Source organism: Nannobrachium achirus (genome assembly GCF_963921795.1).
Source record: "Nannobrachium achirus genome assembly, contig: SCAFFOLD_169, whole genome shotgun sequence".
NCBI lineage: Eukaryota > Metazoa > Chordata > Actinopteri > Myctophiformes > Myctophidae > Nannobrachium > Nannobrachium achirus.
The window spans coordinates 87,849-103,511 of record NW_027664890.1 but is presented as its reverse complement, the minus strand read 5'-3'; the positions used below and the strand labels follow the sequence as shown (position 1 = coordinate 103,511).

The window sequence follows — 15,663 nt, the reverse complement described above, 5'->3', positions numbered from 1 at the left end:
ACACAAATGAATTTACTCATCCTTATTTCCTTATTTCACATTACCAAATGTAACCAGACGTGCAAGGTACAAAATACAACAAAATACCCTTTCTTTGACCCCTTCAGACAACAGGGAACAAGGAATCCTGACAGGTTGTACTCTGGGAAAATATTCTTGTTTGACGGTTTATAGTACAATTTAGGAATGAAACCGCAAGGCCCTCGGGCCGCACTTTGGACACCCATGACTTAGGCCCCCGAAAATAACCCTACATCTGGCCTACATCTTGGGGACTGCCCCATAGGTCGAACTCCCGTTGGGTCGAACAGCGTCGGCAGGTTAGATAATCTGTTTTTGTTTTTTAGGTTTCTTTAGAACTTTGATTATATTGTGTTTTCTCTAGATAGATATCCATTTACATTGTTATATTGCTGTTAATGTACTGACCTATTGTCTTGTTTATTATTGTGATGTTGTATCTGCTTATTGTAAGTCGCTTTGGATTAAAAGCGTCTGCTAAATGCCTAAACTGTAAACTGTAAACTATAATCACCCGCGAGCATCGGCAGGTTAGATAATCACCCGCGAGCATCGGCAGGTTAGATAATCACCCGCGTCACGGTTACTGAGGTTAGGTTTAGGGTTAGGGTTAGAGTTAGTTTCCCTCCACACTAAAAGATTATGACGGGTTGTGTGAATTTGTAGATCAGCTGTTTTTGCCAAATCTTTGGGGTCATTATGACCCCAAAGATTGTACTTGTCTGTTGGAAATGTAGCTCTTGGTTTCTCTTGTTCTGTGATCAGCAGACTGTGGACTGGCATTACAGTTCAATGTCTGACTCCTGTGCATGCATTTAAGAAAGAAATTACTGTGAAATGTCATTTAATTATCCAGAAATATTACTTTGTACCTGAACAAGTGAATGGTCAGTGTCAAGCCATGCAAATCATATCATATATCATAGATCATATCTTAACAGGGTTAAGCAGCAGTTCTCACCTTGGCTCCGTATTTAGAGTAGTTCATCTCGGTGAGCGTCACCGGGCGCAGTTTATCGATGTCTCCGAACGCCACGCCGGGAACGTAGAGCGCACACACCACGTGCACCCACCTGGGGACGAGAAGACACACTGTTAGACCACGTGCACACACCTGGGACCAGGAGCAACTAGGGATGTTGACAATTTATCTAAAATTGATTAATTGTTGTTAAGAAATTATTAAAATAAACTTTTATAATTAATGTTTTTGTGTTTGTTTTATGACTAATGGTGTGTGTGTGTGTGTGTGTGTGTGTGTGTGTGTGTGTGTGTGTGTGTGTGTGTGTGTGTGTGTGTGTGTGTGATATCAAATGTGGTCTTAACATAATCACAGTAATCTTTAATCGTATTGAAGGGCTTTTGGAGAGAAATGAGACAGACTCCATAGAGCAGTGGTTCTCAACCTTTTCAGGCCGGGACCCACAAAATAATCATCTTTTAACTCACCCACTGCATATGTCGAGTTTGACGAGCTATAGTTATGGGTCCACTCTGCTTATGACGAGTTATCAATTAGCTTTAATAACTATAAAACAAAAAAGTATGATCGCCGATTCGCCGTCCATAGCGCTCTATATAAGCGCCCTATTCACAAAAAACGGATCTGGATGTTCCAGAACGGAAATGGGGGGGCGGGACAACGACGCCTGTATCCTGTCTGCCGAAATGTCATCCGGTTCAATGTTGTGCAACACCAGCATGGCGCTCCGTTGGTTTCGCTTTGAGCGATGGAAGGCTGTAGTGCTTTGTTGCTTACCGTGCCTGGATCGTATTGTGAATGCAATCGGTGAACCATCGCGCAATGGATTCGCGCGCGCCCACGTTAAAGGTAGGCAAAATCCTGGCGGTGTGGACCATTAGAAGGGTCTTAAAAATAGCGGTGGGTGAGTTAACCGGGGACCCCCTCACCTAGACGGGCACTAAGAGTTGAGGCATTACATATCGTTTAACACGGTTTTATTGTGAAAATAGCAGATCTACATACTCACAACGCCTGTGAGCATGTAGATCGGCTATTTTCACAATTTCTGCCTCTTATATTGGACAATTTGGCCAATGTTTATGTCATTTTAGAGGTATTAAAAGGTCCTTAAATTGTCACTTTAGAAATACCCTCTATACACTTAAACTTTATGTTGGTTTGTTTACTGTAGAGTGAGGAAAACAATGTTTCACATCAAGTTAATCATTTGGGGACCCCCCCTGAGGGTCCCGACCCACAGGTTGAGAACCACTGCCTTAGAGCACTGCAAAGAAGAGATGAGTCTGTGTCCAGCTGAAGCTCGTTAACGCTCGCTAATTCCGATCAAAGGTCGCAGTTTACTATGAGAAATGTGTACAAGTGTACACGTGTAGATGCGTTTACGGTCTATGGGCAATCCCATAGGCCGTAAAAATATGTCATCATGATGTCATCATGCTCTGATGTCACTGTGATGTCAGGGGAACCGCTCTACCAGAATGGGTTTGCTGCTCTGGCTTCACTGTGATGTCACACTAACAGATTCCCTTTTATGCCCATATATGGAGTTCCCTGATGTCATCAATATTAATGATGCCCTGTTAGAGAGATCCCTGTGATGCCAGGGGGAACAAATCCCTTTCATGCCCATATATGGAGATCCCTGATGTCCAAATCCCTGTCGCACCCTGTGGCTTCTATACATCAAGGCAATTATTATGTTTCTACACTCATTTTTGTTTTTCAGACAAGAATTCTCCATTTGGTCCTAAAAACGCAGCTAATCAATTAAACGGTTAATCGATCGTTAAGGTTATTAATCGATAAGTTGCATCCCTAATTAGACCACATGCACCCATCTAGGACGAGGAGTAACACTATTACACCCGATAAACTGCCTTGTTGGAGGCACAAACACAGCGTCTGACTGGGGGAAATATAATCAGTCTTAAATGTGTGAAGAACAAGACATTTAAAGAAAAAGAAAATAACACATAAAAAAGAAAAACTAATGGTTTCTCACATTGCCACTTCCAGCCACAATCAATTTGATCAGATTTTCCGGCAGCTTCTGTTCTGTGCTTATATTTCCCTTCTTAGAAGGCCTTTCTAACAGCAGTCAATTACTTCAGACAATAACGCATTCAGGTCGAGAATTATGTAATGCTTTAACCATTGAAAAATAGCAGATATACAAGCTCACAGCACGGCACTCGGTGCTGCGCTGTAAGCTTGTAGATCTGATTTTTTTTTATTTTATCGTCTCTTAATATAATCTTTTTAAAAACATTTGTAACTCAAATATTTGCTTCTGGGGTGGTCCCTGGAACAACATATTTTGAGATGGGGGTCCGTGGGCCAAATACATGTAATTTTGAGGGTCCTTGACGTGAAAAAGTTTGAGAACAACTGATTTTAGAAGAAGGATTTAGAAGACGTATAGAATCGGGTCAAAGATATTCAAAGACTTGCATACATTTTCAAGATTTTTTTTCAAAAACAGCAGATCTACAAGCTCGCAGCGCGGCACCGTGAGCTTGTATATCTGCTATTCTTCAATAGTTAAAGCATAAGATAACGGTTAAAGTGGTTCAAATCTGAAGCGACACAGATTTGTGTTCCCAGTCTAGATGGAATAAGGGAAATTGCCATCAGTAAATTGCTTGCAGTTTGGAACGCAGTGCAGCACCCAACACTTCAAAACAGCACAAAAAGAGAAAGAAAAAAGGATTCATAGATGTATGGATTTATGGACCCCCCCCACCCCCCCTCCTCTCCCCCAGACTGGGGGGGGAAGGGGGAGGGGGAAGAGGGGAGGGGGAGGAGGGGGGAGGGACAGTTTGGTGCTGTGACACAATTTCAAATGCGGAGGACTTTAGGGAAAAAGGAATCCAGAAGTCCAATATAAAGATATCTATCTGTAGCAAGCAGCCTGCGCTCACCACTTTAACCCCTCTATGCCTAATGCATTCTAAATGTTTTAGAGCCTATTTTTATGTCTGTCAGAATGACTTCTAAATCGGTTTTCTGAAGACAAATAAAAAGAAGGAAAAAAAAAATGTTTCTATACCAGTGGTGCTCAAAACGGGACTGTGTCGCTGTTTCTACATGTCATCTTTTCGACAACCTAACCCTAACCCAAACCCTAACCTCCGTGGTGTGAGGCGCTATCCTGCCGACGCTCCGTTGTCGAAAAAAGAACATTATGCATGTACAGCTATATTCCAAGATTTGCACAAATATCCAAGATTTATTCAAAATCGAACCTCTGTTCGAAGTGGAGCTGTGTGTGTGTGTGTGTGTGTGTGTGTGTGTGTGTGTGTGTGTGTGTGTGCAACAGCGCCCCTCCCTTAACATGTGTGGTCAGAAAAGGTTACTGCAGGCTACAGACACGGAGACAGACAGACCCACACACACGGCCACGTATAGGGAGCTCCACACAGCTCCAAAAATAGCATATCTACCACACGCCACACTATGAGCTTTGTATCTGCTATTTTTATTTTTTTATTTTTAAATAGACAATAACCAATATCTATATATGGTATATATAGGTAAAACTCTAAAGTCAGACTGATATAAGAGGTTCTTTCTTGGGTTTGCCAACGATTTTAGATTACAGTTTCTATGCATTTGATGCTCTGGTGTCTGATAAATGACAAACATTGTAAATGGTGAAAGGTAAAGATGCCAGCGATGCTCTCCCGGTTGGACTGGTTTAATTTGCAGTGTTTTTCATGCTCCAGTGATGTAGTAAATTCGGTGCAGGCTGCCGGGGCCTCCGCCGCCATCACAGATAACGGGGCTCAAGCCTCCACGCTTCACATGGCAGCGCTAGAGAGAGAGAGAGCTCTCTCTCTGTTTCTCTATGTCTCTCTCTCTGTGTGTCTCTCTCTCTCTCTCTCTCTCTCTCTCTCTCTCTCTCTGCTAATCCGCTGAGAACGGGAACGTAAGGCTGTGAACCACTTTAACCATTATTTGATGCTTTAACTATAAAAAAAATAGCAGATATACAAGCTCAGTCAGTGAATAATAATTGTAGATCCGCTTTTTTTTAATCGTGAACATTAATTTTGTGCACGTTTTTGAATATCTTTTACTCCAATTTCTATAAATGTCTTTTAAAATCCTTCTTCTAAATCAGTGGTTCTCAAACTCTTTCACGTCAAGGACCCCTAAGATTATAGATATTTTGCCGCGGACCCCCATCTCAAAATATGTTGTTCCAGGGACCCCCCAGAAGCAAATATCTGACTTACAAATGTTGGCTATTTTTATATTCAAAGAAAAAAGAAAAAAAAATCTAAATTTTTAAAAAACAGCAGACCTAGAAGCGCATAGTGCGGCACTCGGTGCCACGCTGCGAGCTTGTAGATCTGCCATTTTTCAATAGTTAAAGTGTTAAATAATTCTAGGCTTAAACGGGCTAAACTCTCTTCTATTCTCTCCTTTTCTCTCTCTCTCTCTCTCTCTCTCTTTCTTTCTTCCCTCTTTTCTCTCCCCGCTCTAGTCTTCTCTCTCTCCCTCTTTCTCTCTCTCTTTCTTTATAAAACTTTCCTCTCTTCTTCTTCTTCTTCCACTTCTTCTTTCCGATACTAAAATGCTTGCACAATTTTAGATGGCTTTTTTTTTCTTCTCCTCTGGTTTCCTTTCATTCCGCTGGCTGCCTCCTCCAGTCTTCTTGACCGGCACAAAGGTCAATAGGTCCATCGCTTTAAGCTTTTATTTGTTTCAGAAGGTTTTTTTCTTGCCCCTCTCCACCTCCAGTGTCAGGAGGATCTAATGAATGCTAATTGGCTGGTTTCTGCTGGGTTCAACGGGGGCAGAGTCAGTCTGTCCCCGCGGTGGCTCCAACCATGAGACCCCGCCTCCACTACTGTACGTACGGTATGGGACCATATGAAAACTACATGTCACCATTATAGACAGGGGTCCACATAACTGGTACGCAAGTGCGCATGTGCCGTCAAAATAAATATTGCGCACCGGAACAAACAACGTGAAGCGCTTTTGCGCACTGCCGCTGGTAGCATTATTTAATTATTTATTTAGCGTCAGACCCTAGCTCTGGTGTCACTTACTGCACGTTAACACGTACGTCCTGTAAGTAGACCTAAAAATAAAAGCAGTGTTGACTAATCATTACAAGTTTCTCTTATTTTGAAATCCGACGATTTTAGAGGAAGTCGGTAACCCAGTTGCCATGACACTTGTGTTGTTATGCTGTTCGAAACTCTAGTGTAACTAAGTAAACTCTAGTGTAACTAAGTAAACTCTAGTGTAAACTCTAGTGTAACTAAGTAAACTCTAGTGTAACTAAGTAAACTCTAGTGTAACTAAGTAAACTCTAGTGTAACTAAGTAAACTCTAGTGTAACTAAGTAAACTCTAGTGTAACTAAGTAAACACGGACCCACGTGGATTAAAAACAATCATATTTACGATAGGCTATTGAAACCATGCTGTGACTTAAAGCTATACTGTGTAAGATGCTCAACTAGTGGTCAGTAGCCCTATAGCAAACCGCGGTCGCGTCCGCGTCTTTCGGCCGTTTTTCGCGTCTGCCTCCACCTCGTCTGCCTCCACCTCGCCGAGATCTATCTTTAGAGGGGTCCCTGGTTCCTGTGCGTTCAGGCATTCCGGAGAAACGGACTCCTTCACCCTGCCTGGTAGGCGAGGTTACCTTTTGAGTACAGAGACACACGGGCGACTACAAATATGGCCGCCATAGCGACCCCACTTCAAGATGCGCTGTGATTGGCCGGAAGTGTATAACCCTCGCTGTGATTGGCCGGTAGTGTGATGACGCAATTTTGCCGCAAAATTCTCCCCCCCTCATGGCTCATAGAAAACATATAAAGAGAAGGCTTTAGAAGCTGAAAATAACGGAGTGGGTGTTCTAAAACTTTAGCGATTTAACAGTTAGGACAATTTTAAGATTTGTTTTATAAAAAAAGTTACATGGTATAACTTAAACAATCTGTCTGTCTGTCTCATGCTGGTTTACGTCCCGTCACAAGGCTTTCACGTAACGTTGTGGGAGCAGGTGTAGCTCCAATAAAACGCTTGCTGTGCAGTTATCAGGCGCAAACGAGATCGGCCATCGCCGGCGTCTTTTCTCTTTACTAGGATATTATTTATTTTGTCTTGCACTTGCATGAGCGACTACTGGATGTGCAGCATATCTATTTGATACATGAACATCTGCCGTCATAGTTCTCCATCTATTCATTGCTTTTAAATGCGCCAAAAAATATTAAAATGGCACTGTTGAATAGGATAACTATTTAATGTGCAGCACTGAAAGGCTTGCATTGTAGTGTTCTATTTGTTTGGTCATGTCAGAGCCCTGGTCATGTTTATAGGCCTATAAAAAAATTAAAAAAAAAAAGTGAGTACAAAGCAACATATCCAGGAACTCCCCTGAGTACTAGCCCCAAAAAGTTATGTGCACCCCTGATTATAGAGTAAATGCACATATGTTGAAACGCCTGCTGAGTGGCAGAAAACTACTTTCTGGTCTTGACAGCCCATACCATCCAAACTGAAAAGTCCTTTCTGATTGCATTAAATGATGTTAAACAACATTAAACTCACTTTGCCACTGCATTTGCCATTCACTTTATGCATGTGATCCGTACCTCCCAGCGTCGGTCTCCTTGAAGATGCCGTCCTGGTTGGGACAAAGCTCACAGCTGGGTGTCACCCCGTTCTTACAGGCGTCACAGAACCAGGGTTCTGTGGAGTACTCTGAGGACGAGGACATGATGCTGTCACTCTCTCCGTCCACTCCATAACATCCTGGGGACAGAGAGAGATAGAGGCACCGTTAATACTGTAACATCCTGGACACAGAGAGAGATAGAGACACCATTAATTCTGTAACACCCTGGACACAGAGAGAGATAGAGACACCATTACTACTGTAACATCCTGGGGACAGACAAGATAACTATAAAGAAGGTAGAGTCACCAAAACGGCTGGGCATCCGCCATTGACGCTCATGGGAGCCAAAACTGGGACCGGAAGTTGTGTGAACTGCCATGGCAGAAGGATGACAGCCAGCTGGACCATGCTTGTGAATAAATTATTTCTGAACGTTTGTCTCCTTTGTCAGTTAATCGGTCCAGGAATATAAAATAATGCATATCACAGGTTGTTTTCCAATCAATTGTTTTTTTATGTGCACACTGTATAATTTTATTGAGGCATCTAAACAGCGTCATCCTCCGTCATGTATTGTTTCTGGTAGTGTTGCCAGGTTCTGAGAAATAAGCAACCAGGCCTAGGAAAACAAGACCAAAATAACCAACTAGGGCCAGGAAGGTACTAGACTTTTATGAGCACTTACTGCTGTATTGAAAATAACCATCAACAAGCTATAGATCTGCTAAGATTTTGATAACTTGTCAAATGCGACATTCTGCAACTTGTTCACTTTAGAACAGGGGTCTTCAATCAGGCCAGGGACCTTCAAAATGATGCAGAGATGGAGCAATCCCCTTAATACCACCTCGTAGAGGCTACAACATTTGTAGGCTATATATTCATGTGTAACATTATTCATACTTTTATTTTAAACATGAATACATAGGCATACCTTAACTGAGAACCATGTCAATAATACTATCAACAATATGTCAATTGCAGTAAGCTTGTTTTATTTTTAACATAAATGTGGAAAATGTTTTAAAATAATTAAGATAAATGGACATTTGGGGGGAAAAGAGTAAAATAAATGTATTTATTTGTTCATCAATCAAGCAATAATTTCGCGGACCCCCTGCAGTACCTCCGCGGACCCCCTGCCCCCCCCCCCCCCACACACACACACACACACACACACAAGACGCCACCTGCAACAACCAATATTTACAAGCAACTTCACAGACATTAAGCCCAAAGTCGCTTATAATAAGTGAACATGGCAACACTAAATCCTTGGCACGTTCAGAACGTACTTTGTACTCTTTAGATACCTCTATGAAATTGCACAGTGTGCACATTGAAAAGTAACATAGCAGAAAAAAAAGTTTTATATGATGTCTTTTATTTTCCAGAAGTGATTATTTGACAAAGGTCTAAGACAGTCAGAATAATTGTTTGTTGGTGGTTTGTTCATGAGCTTCTCCACGGACTTCCATGGAATCCAATGCAGCCACCAAACTTCCGGCTGCAGGGCTGGCTCCCATGGTGAGACGAATCTGCCGTCTGGAATTGCATGATAGCGAAAATGACGTATATGTCCCTACCTTGTTTTTAATTTCCTTGGGGACAGAGAGAGATAGAGACACCATTAATACTGTAACACCCTGGACACAGATAAAGATACAGTCACCATTAATACCATAACACCCTGGACAATTTGTTTACTCATGCTCATCTCCTGATTAGGGAGTCTTAATGGTTTAAAGGAGTAGTTCACCCCCAAAATGACTTTTTTTCTATTGATTACTCATGCCATGGAGACTAGAGTTCAATAATATTTGTGGGCTCGCCTATAAGGCGAGCACACTTTAGATATTGTCATTATTTATCTATCAGTCAGTCAGACAGTAGACGGGAACTTCGGTTCCTTTCTACTCCTACATACTTAGTGAGAAAATGAAAATAAAAACATCAATGTGTTCAGTTTACAGTGGCGAAGTGCGCTATTATTTTTTATAGCAATCAGCCAAATGGTGGCGCTGTAGGAAGCCTTCGAAAGTGCGAACTTTGAACAGGTATAGCTCATGCTGTGTTTTAGTTACAGCCATGAAACCTGTATACACGTATGCGTCTCCTCATGCCGAACAACTTTTACCCTCTAACTTTTGACCTCTGACCTTTAGGTCTCCCACAATTCGGAATTATATGAAAAACAGTAAAAATCTATCTCCTCCTGGGATTTTCGCATCAAGTGCACAAAACTTTTTTCACATGAACTTTGGACCAATACGGTCAGATTGATCAACCAGATTTTTTTTAAAGTGAAATAAAAAATTTTAATAATTCAATCAATATTGCGGTTTTATGCAAATTATTCTTCGGCCTCTAAATCATACATGCAAAGTTACACGTTCATGGCATTTGGCAAAGATGTGGAGGGTTAGTCAAAGTATCACTGAAACCAATTTTATTCCAATCGGCCAAAGGGGGGCGCTATACGAAGCGTTTGAAAATTCAAACTTCAAACGGGCATAAGTCATGACTCGTTTTGTTTGAAGACATGCAACTTGTTACACGCGTGCTTTGACTCGAGCGGAAGACATCTGTGTCGTTGTTAAGTAAGCTCCGCCCTTCGATTTTCCGCCATATTGAGCAGTTTGTAAAACGCGTAAACCCGCTTTTATTCTGGAATTTTCGCTCCACGTGCACAAAACTTTTTTTACGTGAACTTTGGACCGATATCTAAAGATCTGTCAGATCGGATTTCTTTAAAATTGAAACATGCTTTTTTAAATAAATTCAATGAATATTGCAGTTTTATGCAAATTATTCTTCTGCCTCTAAATCATACATGCAAAGTAACATGTTCATGGCATTTGGCAAAGATGTAGAGTGTTAGTCCAAATATCACTAAAACCAATCTTACCCCAATTGAACAAAGGGGGGCGCTATATCATTTTGAGCAGTTTGTGAAACGCTTAAACCCGTTAGGATTTTTTTTTTGCAATTTGCATGAAACATTCTACACACAATCTAAGGACCTTTATCTAATATGCCTATGAAGTGCACACACACAAAAAAATTATAATAATGAATATAGCTGCAAGCAGCGATAAAGTGGCCAAAGCCAAAAACACCTCAAATCATGAACACAGCCTGCAATGTGCGTGAAATCTTGCAAGCACATTCCCAATAGGTCAAGGAACAGATACCACCCTTCTTACATTGGCCTGTTATAGCGCCACCAGCGGGTCAACTTTTGCACAACACATTTTTGGAACAAAATGGACCAATCGTTGACGTCAGTAACGTCAAAGAGAGCACTGCCTGCGATCTTGACATTTTGTACTTTTATAGCCATTGTTTTCTGGCTTGAAGCGAGCCCACAATTGTTTCGAAGGAACAATATTTTTCTAGTGACAATATCTTACCGTCATATCAAGTTCTCCTCAAAACTTCGGTTCCTTTCTACTCCTACATACTCAGGCAGAAAATGAAAATAAAAACATCAATGTGTTCAGCTTACAGTGGCGAAGTGTGCTATTATTTTATACAGCAATCGGCCAAATGGTGGCGCTGTAGGAAGCCTTCGAAAGTGCGAACTTTGAATAGGTAGAGCTCATGCTCTGTTATACGTACAGCCATGAAACCTGTATACACGTAAGCGTCTCCTCATGCCGAACAACTTTTACCCTCTAACTTTTGACCTCTGACCTTTAGGTCTCCCACAATTCGGAATTATATGAAAAACAGTAAAAATCTATCTCCTCCTGGGATTTTTGCGTCAAGTGCACAAAACTTTTTTCACATGAACTTTGGACCAATACGGTCAGATTGATCAACCAGATTTTTTTTAAAGTGAAATATAATTTTTTAATAATTCAATCAATATTGCGGTTTTATGCAAATTATTCTTCGGCCTCTAAATCATACATGCAAAGTTACACGTTCATGGCATTTGGCAAAGATGTGGAGGGTTAGTCAAAGTATCACTGAAACCAATTTTATTCCAATCGGCCAAAGGGGGGCGCTATACGAAGCGTCTGAAAATTCAAACTTCAAACGGGCATAAGTCATGACTCGTTTCGTTTGAAGACATGCAACTTGTTACACGCGTGCTTTGACTCAAGCGGAAGACATCTATGTCATTGTTAAGTAAGCTCCGCCCATCGATTTTCCGCCATTTTGAGCAGTTTGTAAAACGCGTAAACCCGCTTTTATTCTGGAATTTTCGCGTCACGTCCACAAAAGTTTTTTTACGTGAACTTTGGACCGATATCTAAAGATCTGTCAGATCGGATTTCTTTAACATTGAAACATGCTTTTTTAAATAATTCAAACAATATTGCATTTTTATGCAAATTATTCTTCTGCCTCTAAAACATACATGCAAAGTCACATTTTCATGACAAAGTAGTGTAGAGGGTTAGTTCAAATATTACTGAAACCAATCTTACCCCAAATGGCCAAAGGGGGGCGCTATATAATTTTGAGCAGTTTGTAAAACGCTTAAACCCGTTTTTATTCTAAGATTTTTTTTGCAATTTGCATGAAACATTCTACACGCAATCTAAGGACCTTTATCTAACATGCCTATGAAGTGCACACAAAAAAATTATAAAATAATAATAATAAATATAGCTGCAAGCAGCGATAAAGTGTCCAAAGCCAAAAACACCTCAAATCATGAACACAGCCTGGGATGTGCGTGAAATCTTGCAAGCACATTCCCAATAGGTCAAGGAACAGATACCAACCTTCTCACATTGGCCTGTTATAGCGCCACCAGCGGGTCAACTTTTGCACAACACATTTTTGGAACAAAATGGACCAATCTTTGACGTCAGTAACGTCAAAGAGAGCACTGCCTGCGATCTTGACATTTTGTGCTTTTATAGCCATTGTTTTCTGGCTTGAAGCGAGCCCACAATTGTTTCGAAGGAACAATATTTTTCTAGTGACAATATCTAACCGTCATATCAAGTTCTCCTCAAAACTTCGGTTCCTTTCTACTCCTACATACTTAGTGAGAAAATGAAAATAAAAACATCAATGTGTTCAGCTTACTGTGGCGACGTGTGCTATTACTTTTTACAGCAATCGGCCAAATGGTGGCGCTGTAGGAAGCCTTCGAAAGTGCGAACTTTGAACAAGTATAGCTCATGCTCTGTTATACGTACAGCCATGAAACCTGTATACACGTATGCGTCTCCTCATGCCGAACAACTTTTACGCTCTGACTTTTGACCTCTGACCTTTAGATCCCTCAGAATTTGGAATTATATGAAAAACAGTAAAAATCTATCTCCTCCTGGGATCTTTGCGATACGCGCATGAAACTTTTTTCACATGAACTTTGGACCAATACGGTCAAACTAGTCTCGGCGGATTTCTTTTAAAGTGAAATATATTTTATTAATAATTCAATCAATGTTGCGGTTTTATGCAAATTATTCTTCGGCCTCTAAATCATACATGCAAAGTTACACGTTCATGGCATTTGGCAAAGATGTGGAGGGTTAGTCAAAGTATCACTGAAACCAATTTTATTCCAATCGGCCAAAGGGGGGCGCTATACGAAGCGTTTGAAAATTCAAACTTCAAACGGGCATAAGTCATGACTCGTTTCGTTTGAAGACATGCAACTTGTTACACGCGTGCTTTGACTCGAGCGGAAGACATCTGTGTCGTTGTTAAGTAAGCTCCGCCCCCCGATTTTCCGCCATATTGAGCAGTTTGTAAAACGCGTAAACCCGCTTTTATTCTGGAATTTTCGCTCCACGTGCACAAAACTTTTTTTACGTGAACTTTGGACCGATATCTAAAGATCTGTCAGATCGGATTTCTTTAAAATTGAAACATGCTTTTTAAAATAAATTCAATGAATATTGCAGTTTTATGCAAATTATTCTTCTGCCTCTAAATCATACATGCAAAGTAACATGTTCATGGCATTTGGCAAAGATGGCATAGAGTGTTAGTCCAAATATCACTAAAACCAATCTTACCCCAATTGGCCAAAGGGGGGCGCTATATCATTTTGAGCAGTTTGTGAAACGCTTAAACCCGTTAGGATTTATTTTTGCAATTTGCATGAAACATTCTACACACAATCTAAGGACCTTTATCTAATATGCCTATGAAGTGCACACACACAAAAAAAATAATAATAATGAATATAGCTGCAAGCAGCGATAAAGTGGCCAAAGCCAAAAACACCTCAAATCATGAACACAGCCTCCAATGTGCGTGAAATCTTGCAAGCACATTCCCAATAGGTCAAGGAGCAGATACCACCCTTCTTACATTGGCCTGTTATAGCGCCACCAGCGGGTCAACTTTTGCACAACACATTTTTGGAACAAAATGGACCAATCTTTGACGTCAGTAACGTCAAAGAGAGCACTGCCTGCGATCTTGACATTTTGTACTTTTATAGCCATTGTTTTCTGGCTTGAAGCGAGCCCACAATTGTTTCGAAGGAACAATATTTTTCTAGTTTTAGTTTGTTGTCGCATTCCTAAGACAAAAATGTGATAACAATAAATCTACCCCCATTTGTTCCGGATGGGGACCCGTTTCGAAACGGGTCACCATCCGGAATCAATGGGGGTAAATTTACTCGAATCAAATTTTTGTCTGTGACAAAAAACAAAAAAATATTATTGAACTCTACTCTCCATGGCATGAGTAATCAAAAACTTGAAGGGGTGAACTACTCCAAGTCATATTTTAAACGCAGGACCTTTTCTTGTAAAAGAGTATTTCTACATTGTGCGCCTGCTACTTTTACACAAAGATAGTCTGATGAAGATCTGAAAAAGACTGAAATGTTGTGGGTTTGCATTTGAACACATTGTGCCAGTTCTTTTCAGTTTGTCGAGCCTTGGTTTAGTCTTTTCCTCGACGCACCCGTCACCTTTGTAGGTGTGCAAGAGACTTCATTTCATTTTACATACAGTAAAGTAACATATCTGAGAACTTGTTTGACACGTTCACACCTAGTTTGTCCTCTTTTATGCCACCTTGGCCACCGACATCGAGACTTTTTTTTCTTTTTTGAATGAATTAATTCCCAACGCATTGGGAGGAGGGAGGTACGATACGACCCCTCCATTCCAGTGAAACCATCCCGTTCACTTCTCTCTCCTCTTCCTGTCGAGCTCGCCATTTCCTGACACGGATAATCTTCACTTGGGGGATTAAACCAGTGAGACCGGGAAAGCAGTGTTACGCATTATTTTAGATATATAGATACCTTTATTATCCCACGGGGGAAATTCAGTTGCCCAGAGGCAGCACAGCAGTTTAAGGTTACAAGTTACAGAGAAGTAAGAAAAAGAAAAAGAGTACTGTAGTCCAAAGAGCAAGCACAAAAAAAGAAGAATATAAACATAAGGTAACCACGAAACATTCAACGCTCATAAGTGACACGTCACACACAAAAAAAGCTATACTCAATGCACAACTTAACAGACAGTGCCAAAAAAAATGCTATAACTATAAAGGAATAAATAAAAATATAAAATAGCAGATATAAAAGCTCACAGCGAGCTTGTAGATCTGCTATTTTTTTTAAACCTTGAACAGGTGTGCAAGTCTTTGAATCGTTTGACACGATTCCATAAGTGTCTTCTAAATCCATGTTATTTTTTTTTTTTTTAAACTATGTTTCTATATCATGTCTCAAACATTTTCATGTCAAGGACCCTCAAAATGATACTTATTTTTTTCCACAGAACCCGCATCTCAAAATATAGTTCCAGGGACCCCCTCCCCAGAAGCAAAATCTGAGATGTTCGCTCTAAAAATACATATAACCAAAGATTTCCACACATTTTCAAAAACATTGCAGATCTACAAGGTCACAGCGCGGCACTCTGTGCCGCGTTGTGAGCTTGTGTATCTGCTGTTTTGTTCGATAGCTACAGTATAAAATAATTCCAGGTTTAATTGGGTTAATACCCGGCCTATCCTGGCAGTCATCACTTTTTGTCAAGCTTAGCGAACATTAGCGGCGGCAACCGGCG

The 15,663-nt window shown here is 40.7% G+C and overlaps 1 protein-coding gene across 1 annotated transcript in view; it reads right to left on the bottom strand.

Moving 5' to 3' along the window:
• Positions 1-15,663, bottom strand: part of phf14 (PHD finger protein 14) — a gene marked incomplete at its 3' end in the record, with an annotated part of 132,875 nt that overhangs the window by 57,234 nt on the left and 59,978 nt on the right. Inside the window, exons 9-10 of the mRNA XM_080755050.1 lie at positions 7,626-7,785; positions 983-1,094 (exon numbers count right to left, since the gene is read on the bottom strand). Of these exons, the coding sequence (XP_080611176.1) occupies positions 983-1,094; positions 7,626-7,785 (272 nt within the window). The remainder of the gene's footprint in view (positions 1-982; positions 1,095-7,625; positions 7,786-15,663) is intronic.